The 18,375-nt window shown below is 41.7% G+C and overlaps 1 protein-coding gene across 1 annotated transcript; it reads right to left on the bottom strand.

Annotated features, from left to right (window-relative positions):
• Positions 1 to 268: 268 nt before the first annotated feature.
• On the bottom strand, positions 269 to 17,404 carry lhx3 (LIM homeobox 3; the record flags this gene model as incomplete). Its single annotated transcript, XM_080742505.1, has 6 exons — positions 269 to 684; positions 1,933 to 2,104; positions 5,256 to 5,407; positions 8,559 to 8,761; positions 9,660 to 9,831; positions 17,335 to 17,404. 6 exons carry the CDS (start codon positions 17,402 to 17,404, stop codon positions 269 to 271), a joined length of 1,185 nt encoding a protein of 394 aa, XP_080598631.1.
• Positions 17,405 to 18,375: the final 971 nt, after the last annotated feature.

Here is an 18,375-nt window from a genome sequence, read left to right as displayed (position 1 = left end):
TGGGCCCTTACGGGTCCATTTGGTTCCATTTGTACACTCTCAGAGTTATAGACTTTTAAGGGTCCATTGGGAACCCCCTCAAGAAACCCTGAGGGTCCCTGGAACCCGCTTTGAGAACCACTGTTTTACCCATCACTGTGTGACAATCGTTTTTTATTCCCCCCCCCCCTTTTTCCCCTCATAAACCCCTCCCAAACAAGACAGAAGAAGAAGAAGAAGAAGAGAGAAAAAAAAAGAAACACATCTCCAATTCTTCGTAGTTGACCTATCAAAACTGCCCATGGTCCACTTCATCCAACCAAGAAGCTGGACTAGCAGGGAAGTCCGGGTAGCCTCCACTGCTGCCCGTGGAGAGGTCTGAGCTGGGACCGTTTGTTCCCCCCATGGAGACCCTCATGGCCGGGTTCATCCCGGGACCGCTGCCTTGGGTCATGATCGATAGGCCAGAGTCAGGGTATACCAGGCCAGAGATGAGGGGCTGGTGCCTGGGCAAGGCCTGCAGTGAACCGGGGGACTGCGGAAGGCCGTACGGGCTGTTGGAGCGTATGTCGTGGAACTGGTCCTGGGAGGGCACGCCATGCTCCAGGGGGAAGGCTCCCTGCCGGCCCCCCATCACTGGAGAGGACTCGCTCATGCCGCTGTAGATACCGTTGGTGTGGCTCATCTCTGACATGGGTGGCTCATCTGTATGGACATTGGAGGTAGGACCAGATAAGCTTAGGCTTCATTCCTATTCCCTTTCGAACAATTATTATTGCATTTTGGAATATTGTGCATTATTTAGTTTTTTTATGCAGTATTATTGTGTTTGTTTTTTAAATGTTTGAAATAAAACATTCAATGTACATAAGGACATAAGGCATTTGTTATAATCTATTACAAATGTTGCTATTATTATAATTATGATTAAGTTGAATTAATTTCTTATTCCACATTTATCTCCTCATAATGTATCTGAGTTGTTCTCGGTTTAATATTTTGTCAAATTTAAAATCTGGTAGATTTTTTTGTTTTATTTTTTACATGTGTACAATTTCAGTGATTGTTTGGACTACTTAACCTACTACTACTAATATAAAAGTAGAATCTTCACATCGCAATTGCAAATTCCAAATATCCATGTCCAAATAAATATGTGAAGAAGAAGAAAAAGAAAAAAAGTATTCTGTGCAAAATATAAGTAGTCTAATTCGTCAAGTCACAATGATCATAGGCTTTGACAACCCAATTCTAATCTGTTCATCTAATCTGAGTCCAAGTGGATGCAATGCGTTCCCAAGAATAGAACGGACAGACGTATGTGCAACCCTAAAACAGAGGTTCTCAACCTTTTCAGGCTGTGACTCTTAAAATAATCATATTTTAAATGGGGGGGGGGGGGGGGGGTTACACATCTCCATTCCGACATGTCTCCACTCCGACAGTGAATTCTTATTGTCGGAGTGTCAACAATTCCATAGAGGTTAAGGTTAGGGTTAGGGTTAGGGAAGGCATAGGGTTAGGGTTAGATGTCGGAAAGGAGACATGTCAGAATGGAGAGCATCCCCCCCCCCCAGTTGAGGCATTATATTTTGTATAACACGATTCTATTGTGAAAATAGCACATCTACATGCTCACAATGCCTCGTTGCGAGGCGTTGTGAACATATAGATCGGCACAATTTCTGTCTCTAATATTTGACAATTTGGCCAATGTTTAATTTGTAATTTTTAAAGAGATATTGAAAAGTCCTTAAATTGTCACTTTAGAAATATGCAGATACCCTCTATACATTTACACTATATGTTGGATTGTTCACTATTGAGTGAGAAAACAATGTTACACATTAAGTTAATCATCTGGAGACCCCCCAAAATAGGGGACCCCACAGGTTGAGAACCACTGCCCTAATACGTCCGGTGAGAGTCTGCATCATGTGTGAGGTTATGTACCTGTGAAGGAGACCTCGGCGTCGCTGTCCACGCCCTCCTCCTGGATGCTGTCCTTGTCTGATTTGGAACTCCCCCGGGATCGCTTCATGTTGCGGAAGTACTGCCCCCACCTCTGCCTCCCTGCGTCCTTCTTCAAGCGCTTCTCTTTAGCTCGTCTGTTCTGGAACCACACCTGCACGGGGAGCAGTGGGGGAAAGTTAAGTACATTACTTAAGTAACGTACTTAATTCAAATCTACAAGCCCACAACGTGAGCTTGTAGATGTGCTATTTTCAAACAATTTGTACTTTTACTTTTGGTACTTTAAGTATATTTTGATACCAATACTTTTATACTTTTACTCAAGCACATTTTGAATTCCGCACTTTTACTTGTAAGACTGAAGCCACACCAAAGTACCTATGAGAGTGGAATCCCCATTCCGTCAATTCATTTCAATGAGAATGGGGCGGTTTCATGCCAGTAGAGGATATCTGCTCTGTGTCCAATCAGGTGAGTCGAAGGCAGAATGGGGAGGATTCTGGAAGTGACTGACAGGCGTGTCACTGGCTTTGGGACAGAATGAACTCGCTGCGTTTTTAGTCAGCCGCGCTGTTTATCCGGTATGGCGACCATACTTTGGTGTGGCTGCAGCCTTACAGAGTATTTCTATATTGCAGTATTGATACTTTTACTTTAAGTAAAAAATGTGAATACTTTTTTCACTGAACACAGCACAATGTTTGATTATTATGCTGATGGGGGGACTGGGGGCCATGAAGGTATTTGCAGTGGGCCTACAAATAATTGGGGAAATAAAATGTTTTAAAATAATTACATGGTATTTTTTTCTTTACAATTAGTTTTCATTCTGATTTGTGTTTGCTATAGTAAGTAGAGATAGAGAAATTACACAAACCCCTTTTTTCTTCTAGCTTTTTAAATTTAGCTTTGAAGAAGTGGGCTAATCCTGATTGGATGCCTTTATAGGTATCCATACTGTATTCAATTTCAAAGTGCATTTTACTGTGGCACTTACTGTATAAAATGCTTTATACTAATTTTCAATATTTGTACACTTAAACATTTGTCAATATTAAACCGTGTATTGGCCTTTTCTTGGGGTAACATGTATTTGGAATTGATCCGTAGCCCTACTGTTTTGCACCTGAAACATTCAAGCAACCCTACATCTATTTATGTCTGTTTTTGTTGCCCTTTCTAATACAGACATTGCACATTTGCTAAATGTATTGTATAAGACACAGTATGATGCTATATCTTCTAGTGCGCCCACAGTGCATTCAAGTATTAAAAGAAAAACATTCATTTTCAAGGACGAATTCACATCTTGTTGATTCTAAGTGGGAGACTGAAATAGTGAAATGAGATAAGCGTTCCCTGCAACAGATTTATCACACACCTAATTAACTTGGCGACAGCTACAAGTTGTCCTCAACCCCAGAATCAGTCAGGTTCCTTTCCTGTACCCCTTCTCACAGACCTGTTGTGTGGCCGTTCATCTTTGACCATTCTATTAACCACTTGAACCTTTCATACTTCATTCCCCAGGGGGCCCTTTTTCCCCCTTGTCTACACCAAAACTCTTCAGTTAATATATCCAGTCTATAAGCCCACGTTGTTGCAGATTTTTGCCAAATGTTCATCTGTATGGTCACCTGTTATGACATGCCCAGAATAGGGATGCTAGAAAGGTTCACGCGGTCATTCAGAATTAACTATGACCAAGGCATTCTCTATTTGAACCATCATTGTATCCAATGCTGGCCTATAAGATATGCGTGCAAGTTTTGTACATTTCAATTAAATCACAGGTTATTGACTAAAATACAATTTCTTCATTATGGTTTAGCCGACATAGAGACCTTATCCAACTGACTCACAAGCAAAGAAGCAGTTTCACATGATGATATCGTTGTTGTCGGGTGGAAACCTTGTATGTCCAAAACCATTGTTTTGTATTCATCATTTAAAAAATGATTTAAACTAACGCCACAACGCCTCGCGCCGCGAGGCATTGTGTGCTTGTAGCTCTGCTGTTTTCACTACTTTTGTGCGAAGGCCTTCTGTGATGAAGCAGGGCGTTACTTTGCGAAAAAGTATACAAATGTGAAACTTGGAGATACGAGGTTTCTGCCCGACAATGACGATACGTTGCCCTAAATGAACCCTCTTCACCCCTCTCCACCTCACTGAATAATGATCAGCGTTTTAGTGGCTTCCATCTCTACTTTTGTCCTTGCAAATAAAACAATATATATGGTCAGCACACAGTGAGCTGCAGTGAGACACTTTCACAGACAATATGCGAGGGACCCTCTTAGCATTGTTAACGAGCTTGCACTTACTTACACCATTCTGACTTTCATTTTACTCCATCTAACCGTAAATCCAGCCCAACATAAGACGCACACACTTGCGCGCACGCGTACTGTATGTGTGTGCGTGTGTGTTTTTGCATGCGTAGCACGGCGCACGCACGCACGCACGCACGCACGCACGCACGCACGCACACACACACACACACACACACCTACTGCAGGCCATTTCAGGCACTATTGTCCTTTTGATCATAATGAACTGGGGCCACTAATGGATAGTGGCCCCAGTGGTTACTTAAGTAAAAGTATCAATACTGCAATATAGAAATATTCTGACATCAAAATGTGCTTAAAGTACCAAAATTAAAAGTACAAAATGTTTGAAATTAACAGATCTACAAGCTCAAACAATGTGTCGCGACGCAAAGTAACTAGTAACTAAAGTTTTCAAATAAATGTAGTGGACTAAAAGTACAATATTTGGATCCGAGATGCAGTGGAGTAGAAGTAAAGTATTGGAAACTGGGATTACTCGAGTAAAGTACAAATAGCTCAAAAGTGTACCTACGTACAGTACTTGAGTAAATGTACTTCGTTACTTTACACCAGTGGTTCCCTGGGAACCCCAGGGGGGTCCCCAAATTATTTTGGGGGGTCCCCAGATGATTAACTTAATGTACAATATTGTTTTCTCACTCAACAGTAAACAAACACACATAAAGTTTAAAATAGAGGGTATCTGCACATTTCTAAAGTGACAATTAAGGACTTTTTAATACCTCTAAAATGACAATTTAAACATTGGCCAAATTGTCAAATATTAGAGGCAGAAATTGTGAAAATAGCAGATCTACATGCTCACAACGCCTCGCAATAGAACCGTGTTATACAAAATGTAATGCCTCAACTCTTGATCGTTGGTCGTGGCCTGAAAAGGTTGAGAACCACTGCTTTACACCACTGCTAATGGGATAGTCTTGAATGGACAGTAATGTACTTTACCTGCACAACGCGCATATCCAGGCCCGTCTCTGACGAGAGCTGTTCCCGGACATGGCGAGCGGGTTTGGGGGAGTTGTTGTAAGCATTTTTCAGCGTCTCCAGTTGCTTGGCTGTGATGGTCGTTCGCGGCCTTTTCGCGGTCGAGTCTGCTTCTGAAAGGTTAAATGGCAAGAAGGACGCTGGTTGAGAAATCTATGTTACCTGATGGAACAGAATGTTTAGGTATACGTAGCTAAAAATATGAAATTCAAATAGTTGGTCCACAGTTACAGTGAAATGCATTATGATTAAGCCAATGATCTAAAGCTTTTCTTTATTTCAGTTTGATATGCGTTAGGCCAAGGTTTTTAGGTCTGGGACCCCAATCTACACTGCAGAATCCTCCTTGTTAATTTAGCAGACCTGTAAGGGTCCATTTGGTTCCTATAACTATCAATATTTTACCCATAGGGACCCCTTGGAACCTCAAGGACCCACTGGGGTCCTCTGACCCCACTTTAACCCCCTTTCCACTGCAGCTTTGCACCACACTACACGACACTACACCACACCGCACCACATAAAAATATCTTCCATTACACAAAGTACCCCTATCGGTAAGAAACAAATTGAACTAATACAATATAAATTTGTATTACAACTATCCTAATTATAATACACTATAATAGATTATAACAGTGATTATATAACACAATATAATCTATTATCGTGTATTACAACTATATCCTGGTGGTCTAAATGAAAAGTCAGTTAGTGATCAGTCATTATGAAGTGTTTGGCCCTGTTTGGCCTAGCTCAGACCTACTCTGGATTGGATACTTTTTAGTACTATGTTTAGTACCACTTTCACACCACTCTTGTAGTGGAAAACCTGGCACAAGTGGGCGGTGTGGAGTGGAGTGGTGTGGTGTTGGGTCATGTCAGTGGGAAAGGGGCTAAATTTAGTAGAGATGTATGCCTATGTAATTCCTTCTTGTCAGTGCATTTGTTGGCCGATGAAGCAATTACATCGGAAAATGTGAGACCATCCCCCAAATGGATACTGCCCACATAATTGCACTCCTCATTAGTAAAATAAACGTGTGTGTTTTTCTTGAAAACTGGTGTTAACTCGTTGCATAAATCAGCACTTGGTGTGGGGCAGTAAATTCAAACAAACAGATGGGGCAGATAAAACTTGACCAAAGCCCATGGTGTATTATATCACCATAAGAGTCTACAGGGAATATGCTGAGTTTGTTCATCAACATGTTTTTTCAATGTAATTATTGATTATCTGCATGGCTAAACTATACATTTAATAACTTCTTTGCTCTTCTCAATCTTAGCTAAAGTTTTGAAACTTGCATGCTATTGTGTTTTTATTGTTTGTATTAGGGGTCAGTTTTTTAAAATAATTATTATTATTGCAGACCATGCAATGTCCCCATATTTCAGTCTTTGTCATAATATAATTTTGGGGTAGATTTACTTTGATGCAATTTGAAGGGAAAATGACACTGCATGCAAACGAAATATCACCCAATAAATATTCTATGAATAAAAAAGAAAAAAAGAAGCACTAGGTTTGAAAGAGATTTGCATATATAACTTTTGTTTAACTGATTGCAAATCACAACATTTGTTTGTGTGTGTGTGTGTGTGTGTGTGTGTGTGTGCGTGTGTGTGTGTGTGTGTGTGTGTGTGTGTGTGTGTGTGTGTGTGTGTGTGTGTGTGTGTGTGAAATGCAAGACGGACCTTCATTCATTTCACCCCATTTAAATAAAGACATTTTATTTTTAACGAGACGATAAATAAATAAAATGTATAAAAGCTAAGAGATATGTTGAATATTTTATTTAGCTCTGAGCAATGAACAAATTCATGCCAAAGAATATCAGTGTTTTAGATAGGCCTAGTGAAGTGCAGATTAGGTATATATAGTGTTATAAACAGGTGCAGATTATGGAACCAACTCCATTTTTTAGGCTACAAATTGTTTAGTTAAATAATTTTCAAACAACAGCTGCAGGCACGCGCGCTCATGCACGCACGCACACACACACACGCACGCACGCACGCACGCACGCACGCACGCACGCACGCACGCACACACACACACACACACACACACACACACACACACACACACACACACACACACACACACACACACACACAGAGAGAGAGAGAGAGAGAGAGAGAGCACAGTCGTTCAAGCTCGTCGTCATTTCAAGTGCAAGTGTGTGAGAGTTCCATGATGTCCATGTTGTGCAGGTTGCTATCGATTGGTCGCAGCCCCAACGATGCAATTAGCGCAGATGGGTCAAGGTTTATGGGTGACCTCATTGTCACATCAAATTCACAACTCAAAGCAGCCGCTTAATAATGCATAAAACACCTGTGGTACGCGCGCGCGCGCACGCACGCACACACACACACACACACACACACACGCACGCACGCACGCACGCACGCACACACACACACACACACACACACACACACACACACACACACACACACGTAGCCTATATATAACCCAATGGAACTGATTAGTTTGGGTTAGATTTGGTTCCCACGCCGTCTTATTATCATGCAGCCAGCCCAGCACGCATCATTTTATCGGCGTATAAATAGGCTATACAAAACTGCACAGGTGCACACCTCTATATCTTTGTTACATGATCAAATGATGAATTATTAATATAGCTGGTTCTCAACCTGGGGTCGGGGGACTCCCAGGGGTCCTCAGTGGGACCAGGGGAGTCCCCAGCTAAATGATTAATGTTGTCTGTATGTAACTCGATCTAATGGAACCACGTTTTTCTTTCTTTTTTGTTGGCCTACACTTTTTGCACAGTGTGTGAAATTTTTATTAAGGTGTTTATTAAGGTTCTTTAGCTGTGTTACATTTGTAAATCATGCTGTTACAATTAATCCCGTTTGGGCTTCAAATGTAACATCGGAACAGCGTCGTCCACTCTCGGTTTAATAACTCAAAACTTGAAGTGGTTTATGATAGCAGACATGTGTATGTCCTTTGCCTGAAAATATTACATATGTAGGTAAAATAATCTCTGAGTAAAATATTGAAATGTGAAAAACGTTACAATCGTGCAGGCTCTCCCCTTGCTCTGGTCCATAGCGTTAGTGGAGTTCTCCCAGACCTAACAACTCCACTAACGCTATGGACCAGAGCTAGCTCTCCCCCTACGTTTAAACAATTAAAAACAAAATGTATGAAACAAAAAACAAAAAATAGCGATAGCTTCATGCAAAGAGGACCCACAGGGATCCTATGGTGGTGATTCTGGTCCTTACCTCTCTGTTTGGCGGTCTCATAGTCCTGCTTGCAGACCAGCCTGCTGTCCTCCATCAGGTAGTACTCGTCCCCCGTGGCCAGCTGCCTCTTGCACACCACGCACGCGAAGCAGTGCAGGTGGTACACGAAGTCCTGTGCCCTCCGCACCACCTGCGTCGGAGGGATTCCCTGTTGACACGCGGCGCACTTGGTCCCAAATCTCCTTTTGGGAAAAGATATGAGGAACGATATGATCAATCCTCTTTCCATCACCATGCCACACTCAAATGTAGGTAGGCTATAATAATACATAACATATTAGACATATCGTATTATTAAATGTCCTAGTGTTTATTAGCGATATGTTCTTTGGTTAAAAGAAACAGATAGTTTGTTGTTGACCGGATATATGATTTCTTTTTTCACCGCGTCTCTGCAGCTCAAATACAATTCAATTCAATTCAAATGAGCCTGGCATGAGAAAACGTCCATTGCCAAAGCAAGTGTCAAAATAGAATAAAAAACAGTTGAAAATGGGGAACATAATAGGTCTATAGGCCTATAGCCTACAGTTGGAGGGGTGCAGCAATTGTGTAAACAGCTATGTCACATTTTGTCGTTGGCTACTGTTCATCACTTCCAATTTCACTTCAATACGCTCGTGTGTTCCCTCTTCTGATTGGATACAAAAAAATAGTCTAGGCTATATATAGGCCTACATCCCGACCTGGGAAAAATGCATTTCATTTGATTAGGCCACTATCAGAAAAGATTTAACACTGAAATAAATCGCCTAGCAATTATCGCATGGACATTTAATTGTAATAAGCTGGGGGCTTAGTATATATCATCATTGTCGGGCAGAAGAAAAACTAGTTCCCCCCCACACACATTTGTACGTTCTTTTCGCACCAATACAACTGTCGCACAAAACCATGCAGTGAAAATACTAATAGCAGATCTACAAGCGTCGTGAGCTTGAAGTTGAAGATCGGCTATTTCGACTATTTTAAATATTTTTTAAAATGATAAATACAAAAGGAACGGTTTTGGACAGGTCCTACAAGGTTTCCACCCGACATCCGCGATAGCCTATAGGCCTATACATGCAGCCTACTCACTTGAAGAAGTCCTCTTTGCAGTAGACGCTGTCGCCTCGGCTGAAACACTTGTCGGCCAACTGGGACTGGCAGTCGCTGCATTTCAGGCACTTGCTGTGCCAGTGGCGGTCCAGCACCTTGAGGATGAAGCGGTCCACGATGTGTTGGCTGCAGCCCGCACACACTGGGATCTCTGGAAGGGGACAGCCATCACAACACAGTACGGGTCACCGCAAAGTCTTAACCTAAACACAAACGTAAAATAGATTTATATATAAATGTATCAGCAACGCAGAACGTTTATGTCTTTTTTCTTCTTCTTTTCTTTATAGGCTGTCTACATCCGGTTTCTTTCTTTCTTTAGTCTATTTATTCATTTATGTAGGCTATTATTTGTTAGTGATTACTACATCATTTCCACAAATAGCCTATAAATGGACTCATTTGCTAACGAAAAATAGCCTAAATAAATAAGCGCATGCATGAATCACAAGCAGAAAGCTGAATAAATATGCATGATTAACCTGAATACCGGGATATTCTTCTTTATCGTCAAAAACGCCCTATTGGCCACTTATTTATTTTTGTATGTAGCTATACGTAGGTCTATGTTTCTCAAATCAGCAGGCTGTTGTCTCGTGTTTTTTTTCCTGTTTTCTTTAACTTGCGGCTATAGGCCTAATCTTACAGAACGTCGATGTAAGCTGTTATTTCTTATTTTCTAAAATAAAATAAAACAGTTTCTTGGCGTCGTAAAACACAATCATTTTAATAGAAAAGTATGCTATAGATCGTCCCTTTCCTTCCATCATCATCATCATCATCATCATCATCATCATCATCATATCCACAGCAAAGTCAAAATATCAATCTCTCAGGCTATATGTTGGCTATTATGAAATAACAGATACGCGCTCGCTGCGCTGCAAGCTTTTTTTTAAACACATCAATCTTCTATTCTGGGGTGTCCCTGCATGGGGGTCCGTGGCCAAAATAATAGATATACGTTTTTGGGGTCCTTGACATGAATATGGCTCACATGGCAGGCCATAGTGTAATGAAACTGTACAATGCTCCATGGTAGTAGGCTAACAGACCGCATTACAATGTGTCAGCCTGACGTCACCCAATGCCACCATCAGATACAGTAGGCCTAAACATGAGACAACATCTGACGTCACAAATGGCACCAGTCGTTCACATGAATGCAGGTTGAGTATACAGTATAGGCACCCATGGGCGCCTGTAGATTCATTTGGCTATTTTCCCTCAATGTATCCTAAAAATGTTTTATAGTTAAAGTAGCCTATTTTGATTTGAACTTGCACGGCATAATAAGGCTGTGAGATTATTTACCCTTCAATGTATTTGTTTATGCCCAAAATGACAAAATTAACAATTTTAGAAATTGTATAGGCTTAAAATGTCGTAAATAACAACAATAATAATAATAAATCTAATTGGGATGTTCACTTTCACAACCCACGTTATATGACGAATGCATCCTTATGACAAAATAAAAATAATCTGGGTGAATTAGCTATATTAGGCCTATGTCTCATAATAAAACACTGCTGCTGTTAAGCTGGATGAAGAGCAACATGTACATGTGCACAAGATCCTTGTGGTTGGTTTGCTCACACACAGTACAATCCTCAGTGATAATTTAACCTCGTCGGCTAAATGGAACCAAAATGGGTCGACGCACATAAACGATTTCAGTCACTTCACTGTTATAGCATCTGGTCCTGAAATAATTAAGACTTGAGGTTTTCACTGAAAGACCAGTCAGCGACACAGGACACAGAAATATACAGTAGGACTTAAACTTAAAGGATTATTCAGTATAATTTCCACACATGCGATTAGTTATTATCCTATTTGGGATTTTATATATATAGGCCTATATATATATATATATATATATATATATATATATATATATATATATATATATATATATATATATATATATATATATATACTTTACTGGTATATACTTTACGGTTTACTAATGAAATAGCTCAAATTAAATGACTGTATAATACCAGAAGGGGTCATCTCTCGTCATGCGGCTTTAGTTTTAGTTTATTTAAGTGCATTGAAACATAAATTCAGCGCAAACTCCTTCCAAAATAGGACGCCTATGATGATGTCAAATGAACGCTCGTTCGGTTTGATGTTGTTTTTTGTTTCTTAATACTTGTCATGTATATGTCCATTATGGCCTCACGTCTATTACATCAGCAGCATCGTAAATAGCAGCTAAGATGTTGCCATTCCGCTCCATGACTAATTGAACAGTCCCCACCACTTCGTATTACATCCGTCTAAGGAATCACATTGCTATTGTTCGTTTGTTGACAATTGATGAAACATTAATGGACGCATTTCTCCTGGCGCCGTGGCGCACAAGTGCTGCGTGGCGGTGGGAGTACACGTCACGAACAGGTGCATCCAGGCCATTATTAATTCAGTGGGTTCCGTAAAACTAGAATGCACAGGTCCTGTCTGTCTCACGCCACCATCCCCAAGGTGTCCCAGAAGCTAAATTCTCAACTTGTAGGCCTACTACAATTGTAATATTACAAATCGTCGTTGTCCGATGAAAACCTTGTAGGCCTATGTCCAAAACCGTTCGTTTTGCACCGCAAGGCGTTGTGTGCTTGTAGATCTGCTGTTTTCATTACTTTTGTGTGACGGCCTTGTATGATGAAGCAGGGCTTTACCTTGCGAAAGAACGTACACATTTGGAAACTTGGCGATATACGAGGTTTCTGCCCGACAGTGATGAAATATTACAATTGTAGACCCATATAGGCCTAGTAGGACAATCGAAATCTATTGCGTAAATTCAGAGCCCAGCCATGGGTCTGGTCATCGTCCAGACCCAGACCAACACACAAGGAATGGCCTCCTCAGTTGCTGTGAGTTTAGAATGAGACTAGAATATTGACCCGGAATGGTATAATACCGTATGAGAGTTTTTTCCCCCCCGCATGTTAGCGAGTTGAATGGTGGTTCAAATTCGCCAGATCAGACAAATACGGTTTTGATCCTCGCGCGTAAAAGTTGTTTAGCCGAGTCCAAGTCAGAACAACGACGCTGCTCCAGGTCTATATGACAGCCATGCCATATTGACGCACAGGGGAGAGGAGAAACGAAAAATACTGGCAGGCGTAAGAAATAAAGCATGGCTAAACTAAAGCAACACTAACATATCTTATTTTAAATTCGAAAAAAGGCGTTAAAACGAATTGTGACATGATATCAACATCTGTCAGTTACAAATGAAGCATATTCACGAATAGCTATAGGCTAGGCCTATAACTGTTTAGCTGTAATAGGGACAAATATAGCCTTTCTGCTAGACCTATCATTTCAGATCGTTTGGTTAAAAATGTTTTGTCAACATAATGTTCCATATAGGCCTAGTTATATGCATCCCTTCAACAGTCCCACTGCGCGGCACACATTTTGGAATTACCTTTTCGTAGCTCTTCACTCTGCGCCAACAACGCCAGAAGCATCTCCGTATTACTAGGCGGCCCCTTTGGAGAGTTCCGTTCACTAAGTCCATCCATCGCTCATGACTTAAAGCTATCAGAACCCCGGCGCGTGCGTGTGGTGTATATAAATGTAGACCTATATGCTAATGTTTATAGCACAGCATGGGCTGTTATGTGCTCCACAACACACATACATAACACACACACCCACACGCACACACCACCACACGAGATTTCACAAGGAGAACCCACACGTATAGTGTGCGCTTGTCTGTATAGGCTATGTGCCCGTCCGTGTTCGCTTTATCCCTACGGCGTGTTGAGTTCTGCGCAGGATTATGGCGCGATGTTACCCTGACGACGAGGAGTGAGATAGATTATCATCACCTATACCAGGCTGCCTCTGGGAACGGTGTGTGTGTGTGTGTGTGTGTGTGTGTGTGTGTGTGTGTGTGTGTGTGTGTGTGTGTGTGTGTGTGTGTGTGTGTGTGTGTGTGTGTGTGTGTGTACGCGCGCGCGCGTGTGCTACCATATAGCCTAATAGCCTACTCTTATACCCGGAAGGACAACACAACTGTACGGGATCAGAACAGCCCTTTCTCTTTTAAAACACTCATTTTAATTTAATATTTTAATGGCTTTATGGAGTTTATAATTTCAACAACAATATTGTCTACTCTTAACTTATACTTGCTTTTACAAATAATTCCACGGTATAGGTCTGCTTGTAATTTTTATGACTTTGTGTGGGGGAGTAAAGTCTAGTAGCCTATAAATAACCATATGTTTCGATGCACGGGGATTTGAGAAGTGTGATTAAAGAACATAGTTTATTTCCTTTAGTGGAAGAAATCAACGTTTTAACAGCGAAATCGACATGATTTTATGGCATTGACAGGTTAATATATAGATAGGCTATAGGCCTACTTTTTTCCTTCTTTTTTTAATCCATCGAGTAGCCTATTCTAGTATTCACTTATATCTTTCAACGGAGGACAAATGAATAGGCTACACTACATTTGGATGCATTCTTATTTTTTAGATTTAAAGTGGCCTAGATAAAGCAAATTATATTATTATAGCCTATTTAGAAGCTCTTTTTGGTGTCTCAGAAAGACTGGGGAAAAAAAACAAGAGCATGCATTTCAATAATTCAACAAGCGAAACGTGATGCTTTTTGATATATTTTACAACAAAATTGAGACGTTGAGTCGTTGACAAACAGCTATTTAGCGCGCGCGCGCGAGAGAGAGAGAGAGAGAGAGAGAGAGAGAGAGAGAGAGAGAGAGAGAGAGAGAGAGAGAGAGACTCGTAGCGTATCACGTCACGTGTGTTTTCCCAAAGACAAGTGTTTATTTAGGTGAGAGATTGGCCCTTCAATAACATGTTGATGGAGCTGAACACCAGATGAATTTTATTGACACTGATCTCTGGCACAAAAGAGCGCCTTGGGAAATCACTGGTAGTGCCACGGCACGGCACGGCCCACCCGGAGCCCTGATGAATCTAAAATCAATGTCCCGTTCGCCTGTATTTCTACAGTAGGCCTATAGCCATCTATATGAACGACATTTTGGTGAAAGGTGTGTATGTGTGCGCCACGGTGGTGGCGGCGCGCCCCCCCCTCTTTACTTTTTCAGTTTTATAATATGTTTTATGCCTTATTGATCGCTCACTTTTGAAGGGCGAGCTCGACAGTAATGGGGAAACACACGGCGATAAAATGACCATCAAAGTAATGGTCACCGGTCACTCAGAGAGTGAGAAACCCACCACCACTCATTTAACGTCATCTTTTTTTCTTTTTTTTTTTCACGGTGGAAAACGTAAAACGGTGCTAATAGCCTACATATTCGTTTGAATCTGAAACTGAACAAAATAATTACGAGTTTGAAGTTTCCACCTAAGAGAGGTATAGGTTACTTAAACTTCCATGCTTGCCTCACCAATATAAATAGATTCAATAGGCTATGGCCAAAAGAGGCCAACCATAAACGAATCGGAATTAGCCTATAATATGTTAACCGAAGACACCTAAACAACAGTAGGCCTATTAACATAGAATTGAAGGTGAATTTTCACGTTTGTTAGTTTTTCCCCCGAACGAAAATATCTTCAAGTTTCGCTGATAATCATTTTGGATAACAAGAAACGAAGAGCTTCGGAAACCGACAGACAGGCTGCTTCAATGTCTCTCTATTGTGTGTGTGTGTGTGTGTGTGTGTGTGTGTGTGTGTGTGTGTGTGTGTGTGTGTGTGTGTGTGTGTGTGTGTGTGTGTGTGTGTGTGTGTGTGTGTCCTATCCACCCCGGTGCCCCACCTGTCGAAAGGGAATGTGACACCTGTTGAGCATTTTGTCCCCGGACTGGGGGTTAGGGCATCATGCAGCCTGCATGGCCCGTAGAGCACTTCTCAACGCTTTTTCATGCATGTTAAAACCCTAACCCTAAATCAGTGGTTCTCAACTTGTGGGTTGGGACCCTAAAAACCAAAACAATGTTGCACATCAAGTTAATCATCTGGGGATAGGGTAATGATGATTAACTTGATGTGCAACATTGTTTTCTCACTCAACAGTAAACACACCAACATAACGTTTAAGTGTATATCTGCACATTTCTAAATTGACAATTTAAGGACTTTTACCTCTGAAATGTCACATTAAACATTGGCCAAATTGTCAAATATTAGAGGCAGAAATTGTGAAAATAGCAGATCTATATGCTCACAACGCCTCGTGCTCGTCAGGGTGGGGGTCCCCAGTGAAAATGTGATTATTTTGGGGGTCACAGCCTGAAAAGGTTGAGGACCACTGCCCTAAATTAATATGTATATTGCCAGCCCAGCAGGGACCCCCACAGATTTGTTGTTAAAATATTTTAAAAATACCTAGGCTATATGTATAGAAGGAAAAAAAGGGGGGGGGAAAAAAGGGCAGATCAATACGAGCTTATAAAAATGTGGCGCTATAATAAATCTCATTTGCTGCCGCGGGGACCTCCTCTTTGAGGACCACTGCTGAGGCTGCATACAACGGGCTCTGGTGCGGTATAGGCTAAGCTACGCTACTACGGGTCTCTCTTACCATGAGCGCTGGTGTGACATGGCAGCAGGCGCATAACATCTGTTAGTATGACTCCCAACAATAAGAACTCATTAAATATTCACAACGTCTCCCGCACGCACTCATGGAAAATAAGTAGCCGCAAAAGATTCAACAAGCATGATGAATGCGTTTTTTTTTCTTTTCTTCTTTTGCCATGGATTATCGCGGGTAGCCTATATATGGCTTAATAATATTTCGTAGGCCCATATCCATATATGCTATTTTTCCGATATATTTCGATGGTTGGTTTGATGGTGGTGGTGGAATACAGCGCATATACCGAGGCGCTCAACTGCATGCTTGACATTTTTGTTGTTTTGTTTTCTATAGCGAACAGAAAACAATTAGCCTATATACAAAACCATGGTGTCACACTTGCTTGCTGTCATTAAAACTGGGGACCCCGTGCCTCAACCACCCCGCTGTGCTGATTTCCTTTATTATCACCTCTATTTCATGCCTAATTATGACCTATTAATGGCTATTAGCCTGCTGACCACCATGTGTCTAAAACTAAACCAAGAGAGCAACACATACGTAGCTATATCTCCCAATTAAATCTGTAAATAATTGCTGAACAGATTCGTCACATAATAGGCCTACTGTATATCAGTGGTTTTCAACCAGTGGTCCGGGGACCACCAGTGGTCCTTGGGGAGGGGGTTCCAGGTGGTCCCCAGTTAAATGACGGGAGAGTTTGTAACCAAATGGACCCTTATAGATTTGAGAGCGTAAAATGAAACCAAATGGACCCGTTTCATTTGACGCTCTCAAGAGTTAAATTATTGCTGAACATCTACATTAGGTAGGTAGCCTACTTCATTTACAAGAAGTCTACACATTTAATTAGAAAATTTAGTATGTTGTTGGATTGGATTTTGTCCACAATTTCATCCATGTGATACCATAGGAGAGATAACAAGTAAAAAATAAAAACACTTCCACTTGTCTGAGAGGCACATTCTCATATGGTGTTCCGAACGCAGCTCAAAATGCCACAAGCAATGGACCTTGATGCTAGATATGAAAAGGTTTGCAAACCACTGCTACAATAGAATAGCCTAAGTAAAACGAGCTCTTACCTTGTCCAGAGTTATAACGGGAGTAATTCCCTGCATTTTGACAGCTCGACCCCGGGTGTTCAAGCAACATCTTGAAGATGGAGGTTACTGCACCTGCTCTGGGCAGCGGAACAGCGTGAGAGAGGAGAGGAGACTCGCGTCTCCGAGTCTGATCTGAACTCAACGTCTTTAGCAAGACTTTCTATATAAAAAAACGCGTCATCCGACTAAAAGCTTTCCTCCGGTCAGCCAATGCGTTGGTTTGGTCTCAGTCGCAGAGAGTTTAACGTGTCGGTCTATGTTAAAAGGTAGAAGGACGTCTGTATTGCTCCGCCAACCTATTATTATTAGATCCTGCGTCGGTCACCGCGCCGCGTGCTCTGGAACTTTACAATGCAGCAAGTTGCTGTTTGATTCCTTGTTTTGCTGGCAGGCTGTGTGTGGTGAGGTATGGTATATGGTAGGGGGCGGGTGGCAGTGTGTGGGATAATAGATATCTGACCATTAGCGGCGTCAGCTGACCTTACTGTGGTTTTTTTTTGCATAACAAAAGTAACAGCTCGAGTCGAGATGCCTGGCGATGCACGCGTGGAGGAGCGTCGACTCTGTCCAGGGTGCTGAAAGCCAGGGGAGTTTCTCTGGGTAACACACACACACACACACACACACACACACACGCCCTCCCTCCCGCCCCCCCCCCCCCCCCCCCCCCCAACGCACACGCCTTCCCCCTCCCCTCCTTGCATTTATATCCATGTAAGAGGTGCACGTGTCCATCTTTCAAGGCGCACAATGGGGCAATTGGAAATTCGTCGGGGGCCATTGTTGTCATCCGTTTCCATCGCTGTGACCCCTCTTTTGTTTGGCTGAGAATAGACCAACAAGCGAGACAAGTGGACGGAGCGTCATTGTTCCACTTACCGTTGTGTTACTACAGGCTGTCGTCGAAATGAGTAAAGTTTTTGCCCCCTTTATTTGATTTCATAATGTTATGGTTTAGCTGAGAAAATAAGCCTAACAGGTAGTATATCTTTTTTTATTAAGGGGGGGGGGGGGGGGGGG

This window comes from Nannobrachium achirus (genome assembly GCF_963921795.1).
Source record: "Nannobrachium achirus genome assembly, chromosome: 15".
NCBI classification, from domain to species: Eukaryota; Metazoa; Chordata; class Actinopteri; order Myctophiformes; family Myctophidae; genus Nannobrachium; species Nannobrachium achirus.
The sequence above is the reverse complement of the archived record's forward strand: the minus strand, read 5'-3'. Positions and strand labels throughout refer to the sequence as shown.